This window comes from Pleurodeles waltl, chromosome 10, assembly GCF_031143425.1.
Source record: "Pleurodeles waltl isolate 20211129_DDA chromosome 10, aPleWal1.hap1.20221129, whole genome shotgun sequence".
NCBI classification, from domain to species: domain Eukaryota; kingdom Metazoa; phylum Chordata; class Amphibia; order Caudata; family Salamandridae; genus Pleurodeles; species Pleurodeles waltl.
The window spans coordinates 678,997,396-679,019,498 of NC_090449.1; the positions used below are offsets into that span (position 1 = coordinate 678,997,396).

General features: G+C 45.7%; 1 protein-coding gene across 3 annotated transcripts in view; it reads left to right on the forward strand.

Moving 5' to 3' along the window:
• GTPBP4 (GTP binding protein 4) overlaps positions 1–22,103 on the forward strand; it is a 200,459-nt gene that overhangs the window by 155,303 nt on the left and 23,053 nt on the right. For all 3 annotated transcript variants that reach the window (XM_069211188.1, XM_069211190.1, XM_069211189.1), the window contains one exon: positions 6,792–6,989. In XM_069211188.1, coding sequence (XP_069067289.1) covers positions 6,792–6,989 — 198 coding nt within the window. The remainder of the gene's footprint in view (positions 1–6,791; positions 6,990–22,103) is intronic.

The window sequence follows — 22,103 nt, forward strand, 5'->3', positions numbered from 1 at the left end:
CAAAGGAGGTGAGCCTTTGAGGCTCACCGCCAGGTGTGACAATTCCTGCCTGGGGGAGGTGTTAGCATCTCCACCCAGTGCAGGCTTTGTTACTGGCCTCAGAGTGACAAAGGCACTCTCCCCATGGGGCCAGCAACATGTCTAGGTTTGTGGCAGGCTGCTAAAACTAGTCAGCCTACACAGATAGTCGGTTAAGTTTCAGGGGGCACCTCTAAGGTGCCCTCTGTGGTGTATTTTACAATAAAATGTACACTGGCATCAGTGTGCATTTATTGTGCTGAGAAGTTTGATACCAAACTTCCCAGTTTTCAGTGTAACCATTATGGTGCTGTGGAGTTCGTGTTTGACAAACTCCCAGACCATATACTCTTATGGCTACCCTGCACTTACAATGTCTAAGGTTTTGTTTAGACACTGTAGGGGTACCATGCTCATGCACTGGTACCCTCACCTATGGTATAGTGCACCCTGCCTTAGGGCTGTAAGGCCTGCTAGAGGGGTGTCTTACCTATACTGCATAGGCAGTGAGAGGCTGGCATGGCACCCTGAGGGGAGTGCCATGTCGACTTACTCGTTTTGTCCTCACTAGCACACACAAGCTGGCAAGCAGTGTGTCTGTGCTGAGTGAGAGGTCTCCAGGGTGGCATAAGACATGCTGCAGCCCTTAGAGACCTTCCTTGGCATCAGGGCCCTTGGTACTAGAAGTACCAGTTACAAGGGACTTATCTGGATGCCAGGGTTTGCCAATTGTGGATACAAAAGTACAGGTTAGGGAAAGAACACTGGTGCTGGGGCCTGGTTAGCAGGCCTCAGCACACTTTCAATTGTAAACATAGCATCAGCAAAGGCAAAAAGTCAGGGGGCAACCATGCCAAGGAGGCATTTCCTTACACTCTACAAAACCCCCCTGGTCTGCCCCCTGAGGACGCAGGTACTTACCTGCTGGCAGACTGGAACCGGAGCACCTCTGTTCTCTCCATAGGTGCCTGTGTGTTTTGGGCACCTCTTTGACCTCTGCACCTGACCAGCCCTGAGCTGCTGGTGTGGTAACTTTGGGGTTGCCTTGTACCCCCAAAGGTGGGCTGCCTATGCCCCAGGACTGAGACTTGTAAGTGTTTTACTTACCTCCTAATCTAACCTTTACTTCCCTCCCCCAGGAACTATTGATTTTTGCACTGTGTCCACTTTGAAAATAGCTTATTGCCATTTTTACAGAGACTGTACATGATATTGTTTTCATTCAAAGTTCCTAAAGTATCTAAGAGAAGTAACTTACATTTAAAGTGTTTGATGTAAATCTTGAACCTGTGGTTCTTAAAATAAACTAAGAAACAATATTATTTCAATATAAAAACCTATTGGCCTGGAGTAAGTCTTTTAGTGTGTGTTCATTTATTGCCTGTGTGTGTACAACAAATGCTTAACACTACCCTCTGATAAGCCTACTGCTCGACCACCCTACCACAAAATAGAGCATTAGAATTATCTACTTTTGCCACTATCTTACCTCTATGGGGAACCCTTGGACTCTGTGCACACTATTTCTTACTTTGAAATAGTATATACAGAGCCAACTTCCTACATGCCCCATTCAACTCAATGGGTAAACGTCCTGTTGAAAAGAGGCTGCAAACAAAGACTTGTGGGGGGTGGGGTGGCTGGTACTCAGACGGGAGGGGCTCGTGTACAGTGATGCTTTGTCTGGCAGGATCACGCTGAGGGAGCTCATGGTTTCCTGCAGAAAGAGGCTGCAGGCGGAGACCAGGGGGATCAGCCCGGCCAAACCCAAGGAGGGGGAGGGGCTGTTGACCCCAGAGTGGGGCTCGGGTCTCGAGGTTCTCTGGCACTCGGAGACAGCGTCAGTCTACTGGTACTCGGGAATGGGGGCTTGTGTGCAGTGATGCTTTGTCTGGTAGGGTTACTCTGCGTTTTCCTGCAGAAAGAGGCTGCAGGTGGAGACTAGGGGACCAGTCCTGCCAAACCCAAGGAGGGGGTGGGGTCTCCTCGCTAGAGGGTCTCGGGGCTCAATTGATACCATTGGTTCACTTGGATTGGGGCTCGGGTGTAGAGGTGCTTTTCGTTGTCGTGTTGTGGCGGTCAGAGGTTCACTCTCTGTATTGGTGACCTGGTGGGGAGGGGAAAACAGGGCAGCGGGGGTCTCTCTCGGTGCTTGCTTGTAGATCCTGACATTCCTCTGGATCCTCGACAGTAGGTCTGTCTTTGTGCTGTTGGAGTCTGGATTAGATCATCAGCAAGCCTAGTTGCTGCAAGGGATCCAATACTCCAGGTATTGGTGCATGGAGGCTCCGTGAGGAGTCGGCGTCTTGGGACGTTGGTGAAGTGGCACAGCTGTTCTCTTGAGCTCCAAACAGTCTTCTCCTGGCTCATTGTTTCCTGGGTGGGCCCAATAGCCAATGAGACAGAGTATTGGACTTTGCGAGTGGGGAAGCAGCTCCTCCGCTCCAAGGGAGATCTTTCCTGGTTGGAGAGTTGCTGGGCAGACCTCCAGGGATTTGGGGAGGTTGTCTAGCTCTTGGCAAAGTTGGCCCCAGCGATTGTCGAAGAACAAGCAGCCTGGCAGAGTTTGGCACCAGGTTTTGTTGCAGGTCTTCAGTTCCCACCCCTTCTTTCTTCCTCAGTAGTCGAATTCTTGACCTTAACCATAGACGTGGGACTGATCACGCCACTGCAGGTGGCCTTTACAGATTTTTCCACTTAGACAATAAAGAGTCTCTTGGGAAAGGTTTGTCTCATTTTCTTTCGTTTGGGGGTGGGGGTTAGTAGGGTTGTGTATTAAAGTGCCTCTTTTTTTGCATGGTCACACCCACTTTTTGCCTCGTATCTGACTTTGAGTGAAAGTGCGCTGGGTTCCCGCTAACCTTGTCCCCAGTTACAGATCTCTTTCTCTAAAACTGTGTGAATGTTCCCCAATTGGCAATATCTTTGGTACCCCTGTCAGTCTCTAGTAAATGGTACCCCTGGTACCCAGGGCATGGGTACCAAAGAGTCCCCAAGGGCCACATTATGTATTGTTACACCTTCAGCGATGCCTAGCCATGCAGACTGCCATTGCAGGCTGTCTGTCTTGGTGCAGCTAAAATTTAAAACATGACATGGCACACAGCTTGGGTGCCACAGCGCCTAACACTGCATGCAATATATGTAAGTCACCCATGCAGCAGTCCTTGCAGCCCCAAGGCAGGGTTTATTATATTACGTGCAAGGACATATCTGCAAGAGCAGATAAACTCCTGCTATCTCTTTGTCCATTCTCAGTCATAGTGAGTGAACAAGAAAGCCTTTTAAATGGATGTGCTGGACACTGGTCAGTATGAGTTCACTAGCTTCACTGGAAATAGGGATGTTTGGTATAAAATATCTCTTATTAATAAACCCACACTGATTACACTAATGGATGTATTAATGTATTCACCCAGAGGGCAACTTAGTGCCTCCTGAAAAGCCTTACATTACTCGTGTGCTGGCAGACTAGTTCTAACTAGCTTGCCACTACTAGACACGTTTTTGACCCCCAGGGGTGAGAGCCTTTGATCTTGGGCAGGCAGAAGCAAAGCCTACTCTGGCAGGGGTGTTAGCAACCTAGCAAGGAAAGCATTACAAATGCATATCAGTGGAAGGAGTCTACAGATTTAAACAGACAACACAACAACTTTATTTTACCTTCGCAAACAGGGAGGGACAAGATATTTGGTTGTATCTAAAGTTACAGAAATGATCTATACAAAGGGACCTAATGATAACAGCAGTCCATCTGTCAGGCATACATAATGTACAGGCAGACAAGCCGCACAAACACGTAACTTGTCAAATGAGTGGGAACTCGAACAAAAGATGTGGTGCAAGAAATGTTCCAAAAGTACGGCACACCGCATATATACCCATTGAAATGGTAAAATTTTGCTTTCAAGCTCCCAGACCACCTGTCTTTAGGGAATGCCCTTTTGATAGACTGGCCAAGAACAGTTGCATACACCATTCCAATACTAATACCACCAGTGATAAACAAGTCGAGACAGACAAACAAAATTATTCTAATAGTTCTGCAATGGGCTTGACAGATTTGGTTCTTACACCTGGTGGGAATGGCACAAAACAAGGTAATTAAATTGCTACTCACACATTTTAATACAAAAGGGAGAGATTTCTGCCAGAGCCAATGAGCCCCAGCCTGGGATGCCACTTCAATTAGATATCTTGCATAGCTATAGGCAGAGAAACTCTTCTATGCATCCACAAATAGCAGCCTTAGTGTCATACACTAGTGGAACAATACGCAAAAGTCGCTTGACTCACCAGTCATCAAGAATTTGTTAGAACATCAGCGCCTATGTGGAACCTTAACCTTCTTCTGAAACAGCTAATGAAACCACCTTTCAAGTCTGTGCACAATGCACAGTTAAAATTCCAGCCTTAAAACATTTTTGGTAGCATTTACGTTGCGGTGCAGAGTTTATGAATAGAAGCACTTAATAGTACAGGAGCTACACCTACAAGTTCACAAAGGCAGGGGAGTCCTAAGGACAAACCCACATTTGTTGCCCAAAGTAATAGCCCACTTTCAGATGAATCAAACAATACAGTATCAGGTCTTCTTTCAACAGCCAAAGGCCCATGTAGGGAGATCATTTCACTTCTTGCACATTAAAAAAGACAAAACAATACAGGAAAGGTTACCATTTCTTTGTTACATTCACACCACCTAACATAGTTATACTATTCAGGAAAGAAAACATCGCAAGATGGATAATACCGACCATCCATACATACTTAGTGAGGTGCCATTACAAGAAAAACCCTCCACCAGGAAAAAAGAAGCCACACAAGGATTTAATAGCCAGTGATGAATGATGGTTGTGTAGTAGCAATGTGGTCATCCCTCCACACATTTGGTAAACACTATTGCATAGCCATTTAGATAAAGGGGGAAGCACGATTAGACAAAAGGCCCTAAAACCTGTTTTCTGTTTGCAAACATACATCAACAAAAAGCTTGGGGAGTGGGAGACCCTGTTGAAAGCTATCCATAAAATATCATGCTTTATGAAAACTAGACAAATTATAAAAGCCTTATATAGATGGCACCATCATCCCTCCAAGATACATAAAATGGTCCAGACTGCCAAAACAAAATACTGGAGACTGTGTGGATTGATGAGTACTATAGTACTCACCTATATGTATATAAGTGGCATTTCACCTGGTGGGGTTGTCCATAACTGGCCGGGTTCTGGAACTAGGTCGCACAGGCAGTCAGGAAGATATTGAGATACCCTTTTCTCACAATTTTTATTTTGGGGCTGAGACCACGAGTTATTAAATATATTACATAAACTGATAGCGCTTTAATTTAAACTTTAAATAAGCTTTTGCGTTCTGGTGGGGAAAAAATAGAACCGCAGTGTTATCCCAGTGACATACCTTGTTATATGGATTATACTGACAGTGCAACAATTAACTAGCAATGTCAGAGAAGAACACAAAATTTGAAGGAACTGTGTTTTTTTTATTTTTATCCTTTTTTTTTATCGGATTATACGGTAATTCAAACCTAGGCTGAGTTAAGAGATTCACTAAGGCAAAAACGAAATAAAAGGGGCAAAAGTTATAGTGGCAGGCATAGTGCAACTCAGTCTAATCTTATAAAATTGTATTCAGTCGGGAAATAGGAGAATGAAGGAATTTTCCAAATTCCTTGTGTGTATTTTTTTTCTTTGGCGTGTTGTAAACGTTATTTGCCTTGATAATGTGGATTTTTAGGTAAAATATTTTAGTAGAAGTGAAACATCATGTACTGTATTGAGCACAGATATCAAAAGTTTTGTAAAAGTAAATAAAGTAGTTCTGAAAATACTATATTTACCTTTTGTTAAAAAGTGTAAAAGCACTCCCGCGCTCAGCTGGCAGTTTCCTCTGTTTCATGGACATTTAAGATGCCCATGGTGGAGGACAAGGATTTTCTTATTCGTCTTTGTGACTGAGTTGGTGTTACTGTTAGGCCATACCTTCTCGAAAGTGATTAATCATATGTAGGTATCTTGGAGTGGTAACTGCCTTTTGCTCATGGACTAAAACTGAGTGAACTGGTTACCTGTGAGAGATATTTCTCAGTTGTTCAAAATCTAAATGAAAGTGAGAAAAGCAATGTTTTAAAGAATCATTGAAATTGGTGCTTTTGAAAAGGTATGCTTTCGTTTTGGAATTGATTACGTTTGTATAAATGGCTTAACTTTTTTTTGTGTTTTTTTTAAGAAAACAGAATGTTTTTCTTTTTTGTATATATATTACTGTTATTCGCTACAAGCATGGTTTCTTACTTTTTTCTCACTTTTTAAAAAATATTTCTCCTCTGTCTTTTATCTTGGCCTGATAAGTAGTATCTCTTTCTAAAGTATTTAGAAATTGGTGTCATAAATCTTTCACGTCATGCATGTCACTCATTTAACTATTCTTCATTTTAAACTTGAACAACTCCAGTCCCGTTGTACTCCATCCTCTGCCTCACTTTGTACTTCTCATTGCAGCTTATAAAGTGCTTTTCACCTTGCGCACATTCGATTCTTGCTACACTACACCCACAGTATTTTTTAGTTAATTTAACATTTTCTTGAATTGCCTCACTTTTCCATCACATTTTTACCACATTCTGTTGCTTTATTTAACTACTGGGATATTATTTAAAATCCATTATAAATGCCTGCTTGTCTTAAGTATTTTTACATTGTAAGTCATTTGACATACTAACTGAATCTGTTGATTTTTATACTTGAAAGAAATTGGAAGAGTTGGAAAAGGAGGAGGAGTTGAAAGAAGCAGCAGGGGAGTATGACAGTGAGTCAGAAAGTGAAGATGAGGAAATGGCAGAGATTAGACAGCTAGCTCAGCAAATTCGTGAAAAGAAGAAACTGAAAATACTAGAATCCAAGGAAAAAGACAAACAAGGTCCAAGGTTGCCAAGAACAGCTAAAAAAGTAAGTGAGCTGTAGTTTGCTTTAAAATCAAAAGTCCGTTATTTAGTTGTTGGACCAAAACTTGTTTTCTTGTGGCTTTTAAGAGCAAAGGAGAAGGCTTCCTGTTATCTCTGTGCCCATGTTAATTTTGCCTATGCTATTAATGTCTTTACTCATATCTAGATAATCTTGTTTTTTATGAAGTGTAATGTAAAAAATCGATTTAATTGTGATGAGTATATATATATATTTTTTTTTTTTTGTGACATCAAGGCTTAGCTAGCACCATGAAAACAATTTGCTCCTTACAGTTTCTAGACATCCCCGGTTCCTGTAAAAAAAAAAATTCTCTTTAAGGGGTGTTCTCCATTAAAAAAAAAAAAAAAATAACCATCTCCTTGTCCATGATCAGAGGTGAACACATGCAATAGCTTTTGCTCCCACAAAAGAGCGTTGCTGATGTTGGGATGGCAGAGTCCCAAAAAGAGCGCCTTGTGGTCAGCTTATAATACCCTGGTGATGCAACTCTATTAGCAGCCCTGCCAAGAAATAGAGAAGACTGGACCCCAGTTTCAGATGCAAGGCCATCTGCAAATCTTTGGAAGAGCTTTAGTGTATTCATATCTTTTTTCTAATGACCTACATAGATGGCTTTTAAAGAACAGGAGGGTGTGCAGAGAATATAACTCCTTAGATGAGGCAAGGTGATGTTAAAGGATGAGTTTGTGTAGGTCAGACTAAGCAGACTGGAATATTAAAACTAAAACATGATTGCAGTATGTAATTGTTAAAAGAGACCCTTTTGAAAGAAGGCAAAGGTACATCTCAAAATACATATTTAGTAATAGCAGGGGAAATGTGTTGTCTGATCTCTGGAACATAGCATTTTTGGCACCTAGTAACTGCCCTTAAAGGATGCCAAGGAGAAAACCTAAAGTTGTGTGTGCCTCAAAGGCTAAAGGAGGAAGTGCTCACCAAAGACTCTTGAAGAGTGTGCTAAGAATAATTGTAAAAGAATGAAAACACACAATTTTGCTAAACAGCCACAAACTTTAAGAGGTGATGATCTCCTTAAAGGAATTTTAAATATATCAACATGTACGGAGTATTGTTAACAGTAACATAAATGCTCTCCAGTCAAGTGACATTGTGGATGCCAGTATTTGCCTCTGGCTGGAGAATCAAATGACAGAGCTACATGTGAAAAGTGACTTGGAATAAATGTCAAGAAGGGCCAAACTGTTCCTGAGATTGTTCATGCAGTGAAGGATTGGGGGTGTGTTTGACTATGCAGAGTCCATGGTTCACAAGATCAAGACTAAGGCTATTTCATAAATTGGAATAGGCCTCGGAGTGGTGAGACTTAGTCAGTAAATAGTGGTAATCTAAGAGAAATTATGGTGAAGTGGTCTTTATTCCAGGTATAAGAGAATCCCGAGGTAAACTGGTGGGTGCTTCTGTGGAAGAACAGTCCAGATATTCCCGGAACTCCCAGTATTCTGTGAAATATTCCTCTTGGAAGACTGTTTCAAAGAATTCACTCCTAAATTATGCCTCATGCTCAGGATTACTATTGAGCCAACAAACAGGAAAATGTGGTTTAAATGTGTTTCCCAGTTCTCTGTTAAGATTCATCTGTAGCGTAAGTGGCATGAAATTTAAAATCCCACAATGGAATGAAAATGATGCAGATCTCCACAGACTGGACTCATGACAGATTCCCAAAAGGTGTTTCTAGATAGAACTCGTGACTGAAGAAGGCATGAGAAGAATGCTGCTTCTCACCAGTCAGATTACTTTTGAAAGCACAGATAAAAAAGAACCTGCAAGAGCGAGATAAAGGGGAATTAAATTTATGGTTGTGGATGGGAGCGATACGAGATGAAATCAAGACTAGATAGTCTGTCTATTCGGCACCTCCCACGTTCACCATTGTTTGTTGTGCACATCTGAGAAATGTTGGCACCCCCACTTATTTTTTACAAATGAAACACTGGTTATAGGTACCAAGTTTTCCTAGCCCCATTCAAAACATGTAAATCTACGACAGATAAGCCAACAGGTAAGTGTGATACGCTTCATAAGTTGTCTACATAGGTACATTATCACGTGATTTCTTGGAGCCATAGTTCTTAAGATTTACATGTTGGCGCAATGTGGCTATTTTCAGTTATCAGTCCTGTGCACCTATTCTACCCAGTCAGACAGGTGGCAACTCTTACTGACATTTTACATATGTTTTCTTCTCTTAGTTATGGTGATTTGAAGTGTCACACAGGCTGCAATCACTATGTGCCTCTGTAAAAGTTGTACATGCGTCTCTCCCATCTCCTCCCCACCCCCTTTCCCTTTCCTGATTGATCCATTTCAGTGATGTATGCTAGATTTGCTATCCGATTTTGTACTCTCTATCTTCCAGGAAAGTAGAAGTCATTTTCAGGTCTGTCAGTTGGTTCCATTTACACCAAGAACCTTTTTTAGTTTGATAATTCACAGAGACTTTCTATATTACAAGAAGGAGGAAGTAAGAAGTAATACAGGATTCGCTCACTTTCCCAAACATCTTATCATACAAAAACAACAGGAGGCAACCCCTACCGTGCCTTGGCTGTCTCTCCATACCAGCCCAAGGGAATCTCCCCATGTTATTAAATGGACTGTCAACCTCTGCCATCCTTCATCATAGAGTCCTTGTAGAGATTACCTGCATATATGGATGGCCTCCAACCTTGGTAGTCAAGGGAGCTCTTTAGTGTTTTGGGGTGGGGGGGGGGGACTGAGTCCTAGATTTAAAATAGTCTAGGGTGTCCTGAGGTTCAATTTAATTTCCAAAGAGTACCCTGATTAAGTTAAAAACAGGTGGGGATGTGCTCAGGAAATTAGTATCCCTGGATCAACATGTTTCAGTCATCACACCACTGCCCCACTGGGCTAGTTGCCATTTGTCAGGGACTAAAAAGGATGGCATTAGTATCCTATTTGTGTGCATTCAATTGAGAAAATTCCATTCACCATTCGCATACATGCCATACATACTGAACCATTTGGTCTCTATGTTCACATTTCTTTAGTAGTGCTCTATTTAGAGCTCTATGATGGCAGGGAAGCAGGTGGACCTTGTAGTCAAATGCTCATCAATGGTTCCTTCCCGGCCGTGACTCATTTGTTTGCTGCTTTTCTCACATCTTCACAGTAGAAACAGGTGGATTATTTGCTAGTACTGTTCGTTACTTTGAGTACAACCAGTCCTAGTCTCCATTCTGCATTTCTCTTGTGCCCTTATGTGTAGTGTCAAGTTTTCAGCTGCTGTGGTGGCGTTTGGGCACACTCAACAGGAAGGTCCAGGTAAGAGTTTGAGTATAACCAGGCCCAAGTGACATGCAGGAGTTCAATTTCTTTAGCTTGAAAGTAAATGTAGTGGGTGTGTTGCCTGACTCCCAGACAGACTTGCGCTCACTGTATGCAGTTTTGCCAGAGAAAGCAACAAAGGGTGAAGTGTGTTGCTGTGTAGTGTACTGGCAGGAATATGGAAGATGTGGCAGCTGCAGATATACGCTGTACACTGGATTACCTCCCACACACATTGTCCTAATCAAACACTTCATATATACCTTTGTGTACCTGCTTCCTAGTACATGGTCTAGAATAGTAAACACTATTCCTCTCCACCTAAGATGCTGCAGGCATTCCTTGGGGGCTTCATTCCCACTTGTTGTTTGCCATCACTGAAGCACGTCTCCATATAGGAGTTTGGATAATTGAATCCCCAACCTCAAAAGGTAAACATCTGGGCCCTAACGGCCCACAAGTTGAGCACTTAACAAGATTTGCCTCGCAGCGGGTGCCGCATTTCCACAGAATATTTTCCCAGTCTATTAAAGACTGAATTCTTCCCCCAAATCTCTGTGAGGCACCATAACTGTCCTTTTAAAATTCAATAAGCCTCCTGATCTATTTTCTTTCTTTCTTTAGGCAGGCTTTTTTCACTGGTAAATGTTGAAACACAAGTATTAACATGCCTCAAACAAATGAGCATTTTGGCATACCCAAGGTTCTGACCAACATGTTGAACATTAGATGTCTCCATTACAATGTTGCCCTCAAACTAAATGGTCCCTTAGCATTTACCAGAACGGATTTTGAGAGAGAATTTGTTTTAGTTGGGTGGGATTAGTTGCTGTCTTAGAGTGGTCCAGACTAATTCCACACTTTGAGATATATCAGCTTGCTTTACAAGCCTGAAGGCCAGGATGCTTCTCAGTACATTTCTTTGACCTATAGAGCAGGATATAAGAAAGGGCTATTATCCTTGTCCCTTTGCTCTAGCCATTATACCACTAGTTAATCCCAGATATACCTCTGTAAAAAAAATAAAAAAAAGTCCAGAGATTTTCATTTTTGATTTGTGTTTTTGGATCATTAGAGAAGTAATTTAGCTGGGGTAGAAATTGCTGACCCAGGTTGAATTTTTCTGAACAACATTTTTAAAAATGGCAGACGTGTTGCAGTGATGCTATAACATTTCAGGAACCATGAGACCTATCTACTACATGTTAGTGTCACAACATGTTTTGGAGGTGAAGTAGTCCTATAGAGACAGAAACTAACTCCTCTGAGCAACCCTTCTGCCGTTTTCCAAAATGGCAGCTATAGTAGAGAAAGAAGAGACATATGTAGAAATGAAACAACTAATGTTTTTTTTTATCATTTTCTGTATACACAAAACAGTATTTATGATCTGAAAATGAAAAAAAAAATGTTTAGCACTCCTTTTTAGACACATTTTCATAGTTCACTTTGTTTCGGCAATCGCTCGGGGTTCATTCGCATAATGTTGAACATTTGAGAAGAGCCTATCGACAGGGACATCTTTTTGTAGCACAGGTTTTGCAAGTACATGTATGTGTAAGTTCTGTAGGTGGAGGCTTTAGAGATTTTAAAGGTTTTAGCACCCCATCAATATCTTCCCAATCAAATTCACACAGCTGTTTCTATATGGAGATGTGCGTGATCCAGAACATTCACATATCTTTTGATCAAGTATAACGCTCTTTGAGGTGTCCACCCACAGAAGACGTTGGTGGAAGGTCACTTAGCAGGACTGAAATTTTGAACTCACTGTCACAGGTTCAGCAGTTAAAGCTCCAAGCTTGGTTCCAGTTTTGCTGAGTGTCATTGTAAGGAAATGCCTCCTTGGCATGGTTGCCCCCTGACTTTTTGCCTTTGCTGATGCTATGTTTACAATTGAAAGTGTGCTGAGGCCTGCTAACCAGGCCCCAGCACCAGTGTTCTTTCCCTAACCTGTACTTTTGTATCCACAATTGGCAGACCCTGGCATCCAGATAAGTCCCTTGTAACTGGTACTTCTAGTACCAAGGGCCCTGATGCCAAGGAAGGTCTCTAAGGGTTGCAGCATGTCTTATGCCACCCTGGAGACCTCTCACTCAGCACAGACACACTGCTTGCCAGCTTGTGTGTGCTAGTGAGGACAAAACGAGTAAGTCGACATGGCACTCCCCTCAGGGTGCCATGCCAGCCTCTCACTGCCTATGCAGTATAGGTAAGACACCCCTCTAGCAGGCCTTACAGCCCTAAGGCAGGGTGCACTATACCATAGGTGAGGGTACCAGTGCATGAGCATGGTACCCCTACAGTGTCTAAACAAAACCTTAGACATTGTAAGTGCAGGGTAGCCATAAGAGTATATGGTCTGGGAGTTTGTCAAACACGAACTCCACAGCACCATAATGGCTACACTGAAAACTGGGAAGTTTGGTATCAAACTTCTCAGCACAATAAATGCACACTGATGCCAGTGTACATTTTATTGTAAAATACACCCCAGAGGGCACCTTAGAGGTGCCCCCTGAAACTTAACCGACTATCTGTGTAGGCTGACTAGTTTTAGCAGCCTGCCACAAACCGAGACATGTTGCTGGCCCCATGGGGAGAGTGCCTTTGTCACTCTGAGGCCAGTAACAAAGCCTGCACTGGGTGGAGATGCTAACACCTCCCCCAGGCAGGAATTGTCACACCTGGCGGTGAGCCTCAAAGGCTCACCTCCTTTGTGCCAACCCAGCAGGACACTCCAGCTAGTGGAGTTGCCCGCCCCCTCCGGCCAGGCCCCACTTTTGGCGGCAAGGCCGGAGAAGATAATGAGAAAAACAAGGAGGAGTCACTGGCCAGTCAGGACAGCCCCTAAGGTGTCCTGAGCTGAAGTGACTCTAACTTTTAGAAATCCTCCATCTTGCAGATGGAGGATTCCCCCAATAGGGTTAGGATTGTGACCCCCTCCCCTTGGGAGGAGGCACAAAGAGGGTGTACCCACCCTCAGGGCTAGTAGCCATTGGCTACTAACCCCCCAGACCTAAACACGCCCTTAAATTTAGTATTTAAGGGCTACCCTGAACCCTAGAAAATTAGATTCCTGCAACTACAAGAAGAAGGACTGCCTAGCTGAAAACCCCTGCAGAGGAAGACCAGAAGACGACAACTGCCTTGGCTCCAGAAACTCACCGGCCTGTCTCCTGCCTTCCAAAGATCCTGCTCCAGCGACGCCTTCCAAAGGGACCAGCGACCTCGACATCCTCTGAGGACTGCCCCTGCTTCGAAAAGACAAGAAACTCCCGAGGACAGCGGACCTGCTCCAAGAAAAGCTGCAACTTTGTTTCCAGCAACTTTAAAGAACCCTGCAAGCTCCCCGCAAGAAGCGTGAGACTTGCAACACTGCACCCGGCGACCCCGACTCGGCTGGTGGCGATCCAACACCTCAGGAGGGACCCCAGGACTACTCTGATACTGTGAGTACCAAAACCTGTCCCCCCTGAGCCCCCACAGCGCCGCCTGCAGAGGGAATCCCGAGGCTTCCCCTGACCGCGACTCTTTGAACCTAAAGTCCCGACGCCTGGGAGAGACCCTGCACCCGCAGCCCCCAGGACCTGAAGGACCGGACTTTCACTGGAGAAGTGACCCCCAGGAGTCCCTCTCCCTTGCCCAAGTGGAGGTTTCCCCGAGGAATCCCCCCCTTGCCTGCCTGCAGCGCTGAAGAGATCCCGAGATCTCTCATAGACTAACACTGCGAACCCGACGCCTGTTTCTACACTGCACCCGGCCGCCCCCGCGCTGCTGAGGGTGAAATTTCTGTGTGGACCTGTGTCCCCCCCGGTGCCCTACAAAACCCCCCTGGTCTGCCCTCCGAAGACGCGGGTACTTACCTGCAAGTGGACCGGAACCGGGGCACCCCCTTCTCTCCATTCTAGCCTATGTGTTTTGGGCACCACTTTGAACTCTGCACCTGACCGGCCCTGAGCTGCTGGTGTGGTGACTTTGGGGTTGCTCTGAACCCCCAACGGTGGGCTACCTTGGACCAAGAACTAAGCCCTGTAAGTGTCTTACTTACCTGGTTAACCTAACTACTTACCTCCCCTAGGAACTGTGAAAATTGCACTAAGTGTCCACTTTTAAAACAGCTATTTGCGAATAACTTGAAAAGTATACATGCAATTTTGATGATTTGAAGTTCCAAAAGTACTTACCTGCAATACCTTTCGAATGAGATATTACATGTAGAATTTGAACCTGTGGTTCTTAAAATAAACTAAGAAAAGATATTTTTCTATATAAAAACCTATTGGCTGGATTTGTCTCTGAGTGTGTGTACCTCATTTATTGTCTATGTGTATGTACAACAAATGCTTAACACTACTCCTTGGATAAGCCTACTGCTCGACCACACTACCACAAAATAGAGCATTAGTATTATCTATTTTTACCACTATTTTACCTCTAAGGGGAACCCTTGGACTCTGTGCATGCTATTCCTTACTTTGAAATAGCACATACAGAGCCAACTTCCTACATTGGTGGATCAGCGGTGGGGTACAAGACTTTGCATTTGCTGGACTACTCAGCCAATACCTGATCACACGACAAATTCCAAAATTGTCATTAGAAATTGATTTTTGCAATTTGAAAAGTTTTCTAAATTCTTAAAAGACCTGCTAGGGCCTTGTGTTAGATCCTGTTTAGCATTTCTTTTAGAGTTTAAAAGTTTGTAAAAGTTTGAATTAGATTCTAGAACCAGTTGTAGATTCTTAAAAAGTATTCCAACTTTTAGAAGCAAAATGTCTAGCACAGATGTGACTGTGGTGGAACTCGACACCACACCTTACCTCCATCTTAAGATGAGGGAGCTAAGGTCACTCTGTAAAATAAAGAAAATAACAATGGGCCCCAAACCTACCAAAATACAGCTCCAGGAGCTTTTGGCAGAGTTTGAAAAGGCCAACCCCTCTGAGGGTGGCAACTCAGAGGAAGAGGATAGTGACTTGGAGGACAATTCCCCCCTACCAGTCCTATCTAGGGAGAACAGGGTCCCTCAAACCCTGACTCCTAAAATAATAGTCGGAGATGCTGGTTCCCTCACAGGAGAGACCAACACCTCTGAAATCACTGAGGATAGCCCCAGTGAAGAGGACATCCAGTTAGCCAGGATGGCCAAAAGATTGGCTTTGGAAAGACAGATCCTAGCCATAGAGAGGGAAAGACAAGAGATGGGCCTAGGACCCATCAATGGTGGCAGCAACATAAATAGGGTCAGAGATTCTCCTGACATGTTGAAAATCCCTAAAGGGATTGTAACTAAATATGAAGATGGTGATGACATCACCAAATGGTTCACAGCTTTTGAGAGGGCTTGTGTAACCAGAAAAGTGAACAGATCTCACTGGGGTGCTCTCCTTTGGGAAATGTTCACAGGAAAGTGTAGGGATAGACTCCTCACACTCTCTAGACAAGATGCAGAATCTTATGACCTCATGAAGGGTACCCTGATTGAGGGCTTTGGATTCTCCACTGAGGAGTATAGGATTAGATTCAGGGGGGCTCAAAAATCCTCGAGCCAGACCTGGGTTGACTTTGTAGACTACTCAGTGAAAACACTAGATGGTTGGATTCAAGGCAGTGGTGTAAGTAATTATGATGGGCTGTACAATTTATTTGTGAAAGAACACCTGTTAAGTAATTGTTTCAATGATAAACTGCATCAGCATCTGGTAGACCTAGGACCAATTTCTCCCCAAGAATTGGGAAAGAAGGCGGACCATTGGGTCAAGACAAGGGTGTCCAAGACTTCAACAGGGGGTGACCAAAAGAAAGGGGTCACAAAGACTCCCCAGGGGAAGGGTGATGAGACAACCAAAACTAAAAATAGTCAAGAGTCTTCTACAGGCCCCCAAAAACCTGCACAGGAGGGTGGGCCCAGAGCCTCTTCACAAAACAATGGGTACAAGGGTAAAAACTTTGATCCCAAAAAGGCCTGGTGTCATAGCTGTAAACAGCATGGACACCAAACTGGAGACAAGGCCTGTCCCAAGAAAGGTTCCACTCCAAACTCCCATCCAGGTAACACTGGTATGGCTAGTCTCCAAGTGGGATCAACAGTGTGCCCAGAGCAAATCAGGGTCCACACTGAAGCTACTCTAGTTTCTGAGGGTGGGGTGGATTTAGCCACACTAGCTGTCTGGCCGCCTAACATGCAAAAATACAGACAGCAACTCTTAATTAATGGGACTAGAATAGAGGGCCTGAGGGATACAGGTGCCAGTGTCACCATGGTGACAGAGAAACTGGTTTCCCCTGGCCAATACCTGACTGGAAAAACTTACACAGTCACCAACGCTGACAATCAGAGAAAAGTACATCCCATGGCAATGGTTACTTTAGAATGGGGAGGGGTCAATGGCCTGAAACAGGTGGTGGTCTCCTCAAATATCCCAGTGGACTGTCTGCTTGGAAATGACCTGGAGTCCTCAGCATGGGCTGAAGTAGAACTAAAAACCCATGCAGCAATGCTGGGTATCCCTGAACTGGTGTGTGTGAAAACAAGAGCACAGTGCAAGGCACAGGGTGAACAAGTAGAGCTGGAGTCTGGAAGAATGGCCCAGCCTACCAAGAGAACAGGAAAGTCAGTTGGGAGACCAACTGCAACACAGCAAAAGAAAGGGAACCTCTCTTCTCAGGAAGAAGTTCTGCCCTCTGAGGGAACTGAGCCTTTGGAGCTTGAACCTTATCAGGTTGAGCTCTTAGGCCCAGGGGGACCCTCAAGGGAGGAGCTGTGTAAGGGACAAGAAACCTGTCCCTCTCTTGAAGGCCTTAGGCAGCAAGCTGCTGAAGAGTCCAAAGGCAAGAAAAATGGAACGCATAGGGTCTATTGGGAAGATGGACTCCTGTACACTGAGGCCAGAGACCCCAAACCTGGTGCCACTAGGAGAGTGGTAGTGCCTCAGCTGTTCAGGAAGTTCATCCTAACATTGGCCCATGACATTCCCCTTGCTGGACATTTGGGACAAACCAAGACGTGGGAGAGGTTAGTCAACCACTTCTACTGGCCCAATATGTCCAACATGGTTAAGGAGTTTTGCCTCTCCTGCCCCACCTGTCAAGCCAGTGGTAAGACAGGTGGGCATCCAAAGGCCCCCCTCATTCCACTTCCAGTGGTGGGGGTTCCCTTTGAAAGAGTGGGTGTGGACATAGTTGGTCCACTAGAACCTCCCACAGCCTCAGGAAATATGTATATCCTGGTAGTAGTGGATCATGCTACCAGGTATCCTGAAGCTATTCCCCTTAGGTCGACTACTGCCCCTGCAGTAGCCAAGGCCCTCATTGGTATCTTTACCAGAGTGGGTTTCCCTAAGGAGGTGGTGTCTGACAGAGGTACCAACTTCATGTCAGCATACCTAAAGCACATGTGGAATGAGTGTGGAGTGACTTATAAATTCACTACACCATACCATCCACAAACTAATGGCTTGGTTGAGAGATTCAACAAGACATTAAAAGGCATGATCATGGGGCTCCCAGAAAAACTCAAAAGGAGATGGGATGTCCTCTTGCCATGCCTGCTTTTCGCTTACAGAGAGGTGCCACAGAAGGGAGTAGGATTCTCACCCTTTGAACTTCTGTTTGGTCATCCTGTAAGGGGACCACTTGCCCTTGTTAAAGAAGGCTGGGAGAGACCTCTCCATGAGCCTAAACAGGACATAGTGGACTATGTACTTGGCCTTCGCTCTAGAATGGCAGAGTACATGGAAAAGGCAACCAAAAACCTTGAGGCCAGCCAACAGCTCCAGAAGTTTTGGTATGACCAAAAGGCTGCACTGGTTGAGTTCCAACCAGGGCAGAAAGTCTGGGTTCTGGAGCCTGTGGCTCCCAGGGCACTCCAGGACAAATGGAGTGGCCCTTACCCAGTACTAGAAAGGAAGAGTCAGGTCACCTACCTGGTGGACCTGGGCACAAGCAGGAGCCCCAAGAGGGTGATCCATGTGAACCGCCTTAAGCTCTTCCATGACAGGGCTGATGTCAATCTGTTGATGGTAACAGATGAGGATCAGGAGGCAGAGAGTGAACCTCTCCCTGATCTTCTGTCATCAGACCCGAAAGATGGCACAGTAGATGGAGTGATCTACTCAGACACCCTCTCTGGCCAACAGCAAGCTGATTGTAGGAGAGTCCTACAACAGTTTCCTGAACTCTTCTCCTTAACCCCTGGTCAGACACACCTGTGTACCCATGATGTGGACACAGGAGACAGCATGCCTGTCAAGAACAAAATCTTTAGACAGTCGGACCATGTTAAGGAAAGCATCAAGGTGGAAGTCCACAAGATGCTGGAATTGGGAGTTATTGAGCGCTCTGACAGTCCCTGGGCTAGCCCAGTGGTCTTAGTCCCCAAACCTCACACCAAAGATGGAAAGAAAGAGATGAGGTTTTGTGTGGACTACAGAGGGCTCAATTCTGTCACCAAGACAGATGCTCACCCAATTCCAAGAGCTGATGAGCTCATTGATAAATTAGGTGCTGCCAAATTTCTAAGTACCTTTGACTTGACAGCAGGGTACTGGCAAATAAAAATGGCACCTGGAGCAAAAGAAAAGACAGCATTCTCCACACCTGATGGGCATTATCAGTTTACTGTTATGCCCTTTGGTTTAAAGAATGCCCCTGCCACCTTCCAAAGGTTGGTGAATCAAGTCCTTGCTGGCTTGGAGTCCTTTAGCACAGCTTATCTTGATGATATTGCTGTCTTTAGCTCCACCTGGCAGGATCACCTGGTCCACCTGAAGAAGGTTTTGAAGGCTCTGCAATCTGCAGGCCTCTCTATCAAGGCATCCAAATGCCAGATAGGGCAGGGAACTGTGGTTTACTTGGGACACCTTGTAGGTGGAGGCCAAGTTCAGCCACTCCAACCCAAGATCCAGACTATTCTGGACTGGGTAGCTCCAAAAACCCAGACTCAAGTCAGGGCATTCCTTGGCTTGACTGGGTATTACAGGAGGTTTGTGAAGGGATATGGATCCATTGTGACAGCCCTCACTGAACTCACCTCCAAGAAAATGCCCAAGAAAGTGAACTGGACTGTGGAATGCCAACAGGCCTTTGACACCCTGAAACAAGCAATGTGCTCAGCACCAGTTCTAAAAGCTCCAGATTATTCTAAGCAGTTCATTGTGCAGACTGATGCCTCTGAACATGGGATAGGGGCAGTTTTGTCCCAAACAAATGATGATGGCCTTGACCAGCCTGTTGCTTTCATTAGCAGGAGGTTACTCCCCAGGGAGCAGCGTTGGAGTGCCATTGAGAGGGAGGCCTTTGCTGTGGTTTGGTCCCTGAAGAAGCTGAGACCATACCTCTTTGGGACTCACTTCCTAGTTCAAACTGACCACAGACCTCTCAAATGGCTGATGCAAATGAAAGGTGAAAATCCTAAACTGTTGAGGTGGTCCATCTCCCTACAGGGAATGGACTTTATAGTGGAACACAGACCTGGGACTGCCCATGCCAATGCAGATGGCCTTTCCAGGTTCTTCCACTTAGAAAATGAAGACTCTCTTGGGAAAGGTTAGTCTCATCCTCTTTCGTTTGGGGGGGGGGTTGTGTAAGGAAATGCCTCCTTGGCATGGTTGCCCCCTGACTTTTTGCCTTTGCTGATGCTATGTTTACAATTGAAAGTGTGCTGAGGCCTGCTAACCAGGCCCCAGCACCAGTGTTCTTTCCCTAACCTGTACTTTTGTATCCACAATTGGCAGACCCTGGCATCCAGATAAGTCCCTTGTAACTGGTACTTCTAGTACCAAGGGCCCTGATGCCAAGGAAGGTCTCTAAGGGTTGCAGCATGTCTTATGCCACCCTGGAGACCTCTCACTCAGCACAGACACACTGCTTGCCAGCTTGTGTGTGCTAGTGAGGACAAAACGAGTAAGTCGACATGGCACTCCCCTCAGGGTGCCATGCCAGCCTCTCACTGCCTATGCAGTATAGGTAAGACACCCCTCTAGCAGGCCTTACAGCCCTAAGGCAGGGTGCACTATACCATAGGTGAGGGTACCAGTGCATGAGCATGGTACCCCTACAGTGTCTAAACAAAACCTTAGACATTGTAAGTGCAGGGTAGCCATAAGAGTATATGGTCTGGGAGTTTGTCAAACACAAACTCCACAGCACCATAATGGCTACACTGAAAACTGGGAAGTTTGGTATCAAACTTCTCAGCACAATAAATGCACACTGATGCCAGTGTACATTTTATTGTAAAATACACCCCAGAGGGCACCTTAGAGGTGCCCCCTGAAACTTAACCGACTATCTGTGTAGGCTGACTAGTTTTAGCAGCCTGCCACAAACCGAGACATGTTGCTGGCCCCATGGGGAGAGTGCCTTTGTCACTCTGAGGCCAGTAACAAAGCCTGCACTGGGTGGAGATGCTAACACCTCCCCCAGGCAGGAATTGTCACACCTGGCGGTGAGCCTCAAAGGCTCACCTCCTTTGTGCCAACCCAGCAGGACACTCCAGCTAGTGGAGTTGCCCGCCCCCTCCGGCCAGGCCCCACTTTTGGCGGCAAGGCCGGAGAAGATAATGAGAAAAACAAGGAGGAGTCACTGGACTGTCAGGACAGCCCCTAAGGTGTCCTGAGCTGAAGTGACTCTAACTTTTAGAAATCCTCCATCTTGCAGATGGAGGATTCCCCCAATAGGGTTAGGATTGTGACCCCCTCCCCTTGGGAGGAGGCACAAAGAGGGTGTACCCACCCTCAGGGCTAGTAGCCATTGGCTACTAACCCCCCAGACCTAAACACGCCCTTAAATTTAGTATTTAAGGGCTACCCTGAACCCTAGAAAATTAGATTCCTGCAACTACAAGAAGAAGGACTGCCTAGCTGAAAACCCCTGCAGAGGAAGACCAGAAGACGACAACTGCCTTGGCTCCAGAAACTCACCGGCCTGTCTCCTGCCTTCCAAAGATCCTGCTCCAGCGACGCCTTCCAAAGGGACCAGCGACCTCGACATCCTCTGAGGACTGCCCCTGCTTCGAAAAGACAAGAAACTCCCGAGGACAGCGGACCTGCTCCAAGAAAAGCTGCAACTTTGTTTCCAGCAACTTTAAAGAACCCTGCAAGCTCCCCGCAAGAAGCGTGAGACTTGCAACACTGCACCCGGCGACCCCGACTCGGCTGGTGGCGATCCAACACCTCAGGAGGGACCCCAGGACTACTCTGATACTGTGAGTACCAAAACCTGTCCCCCCTGAGCCCCCACAGCGCCGCCTGCAGAGGGAATCCCGAGGCTTCCCCTGACCGCGACTCTTTGAACCTAAAGTCCCGACGCCTGGGAGAGACCCTGCACCCGCAGCCCCCAGGACCTGAAGGACCGGACTTTCACTGGAGAAGTGACCCCCAGGAGTCCCTCTCCCTTGCCCAAGTGGAGGTTTCCCCGAGGAATCCCCCCCTTGCCTGCCTGCAGCGCTGAAGAGATCCCGAGATCTCTCATAGACTAACACTGCGAACCCGACGCCTGTTCCTACACTGCACCCGGCCGCCCCCGCGCTGCTGAGGGTGAAATTTCTGTGTGGACCTGTGTCCCCCCCGGTGCCCTACAAAACCCCCCTGGTCTGCCCTCCGAAGACGTGGGTACTTACCTGCAAGTGGACCGGAACCGGGGCACCCCCTTCTCTCCATTCTAGCCTATGTGTTTTGGGCACCACTTTGAACTCTGCACCTGACCGGCCCTGAGCTGCTGGTGTGGTGACTTTGGGGTTGCTCTGAACCCCCAACGGTGGGCTACCTTGGACCAAGAACTAAG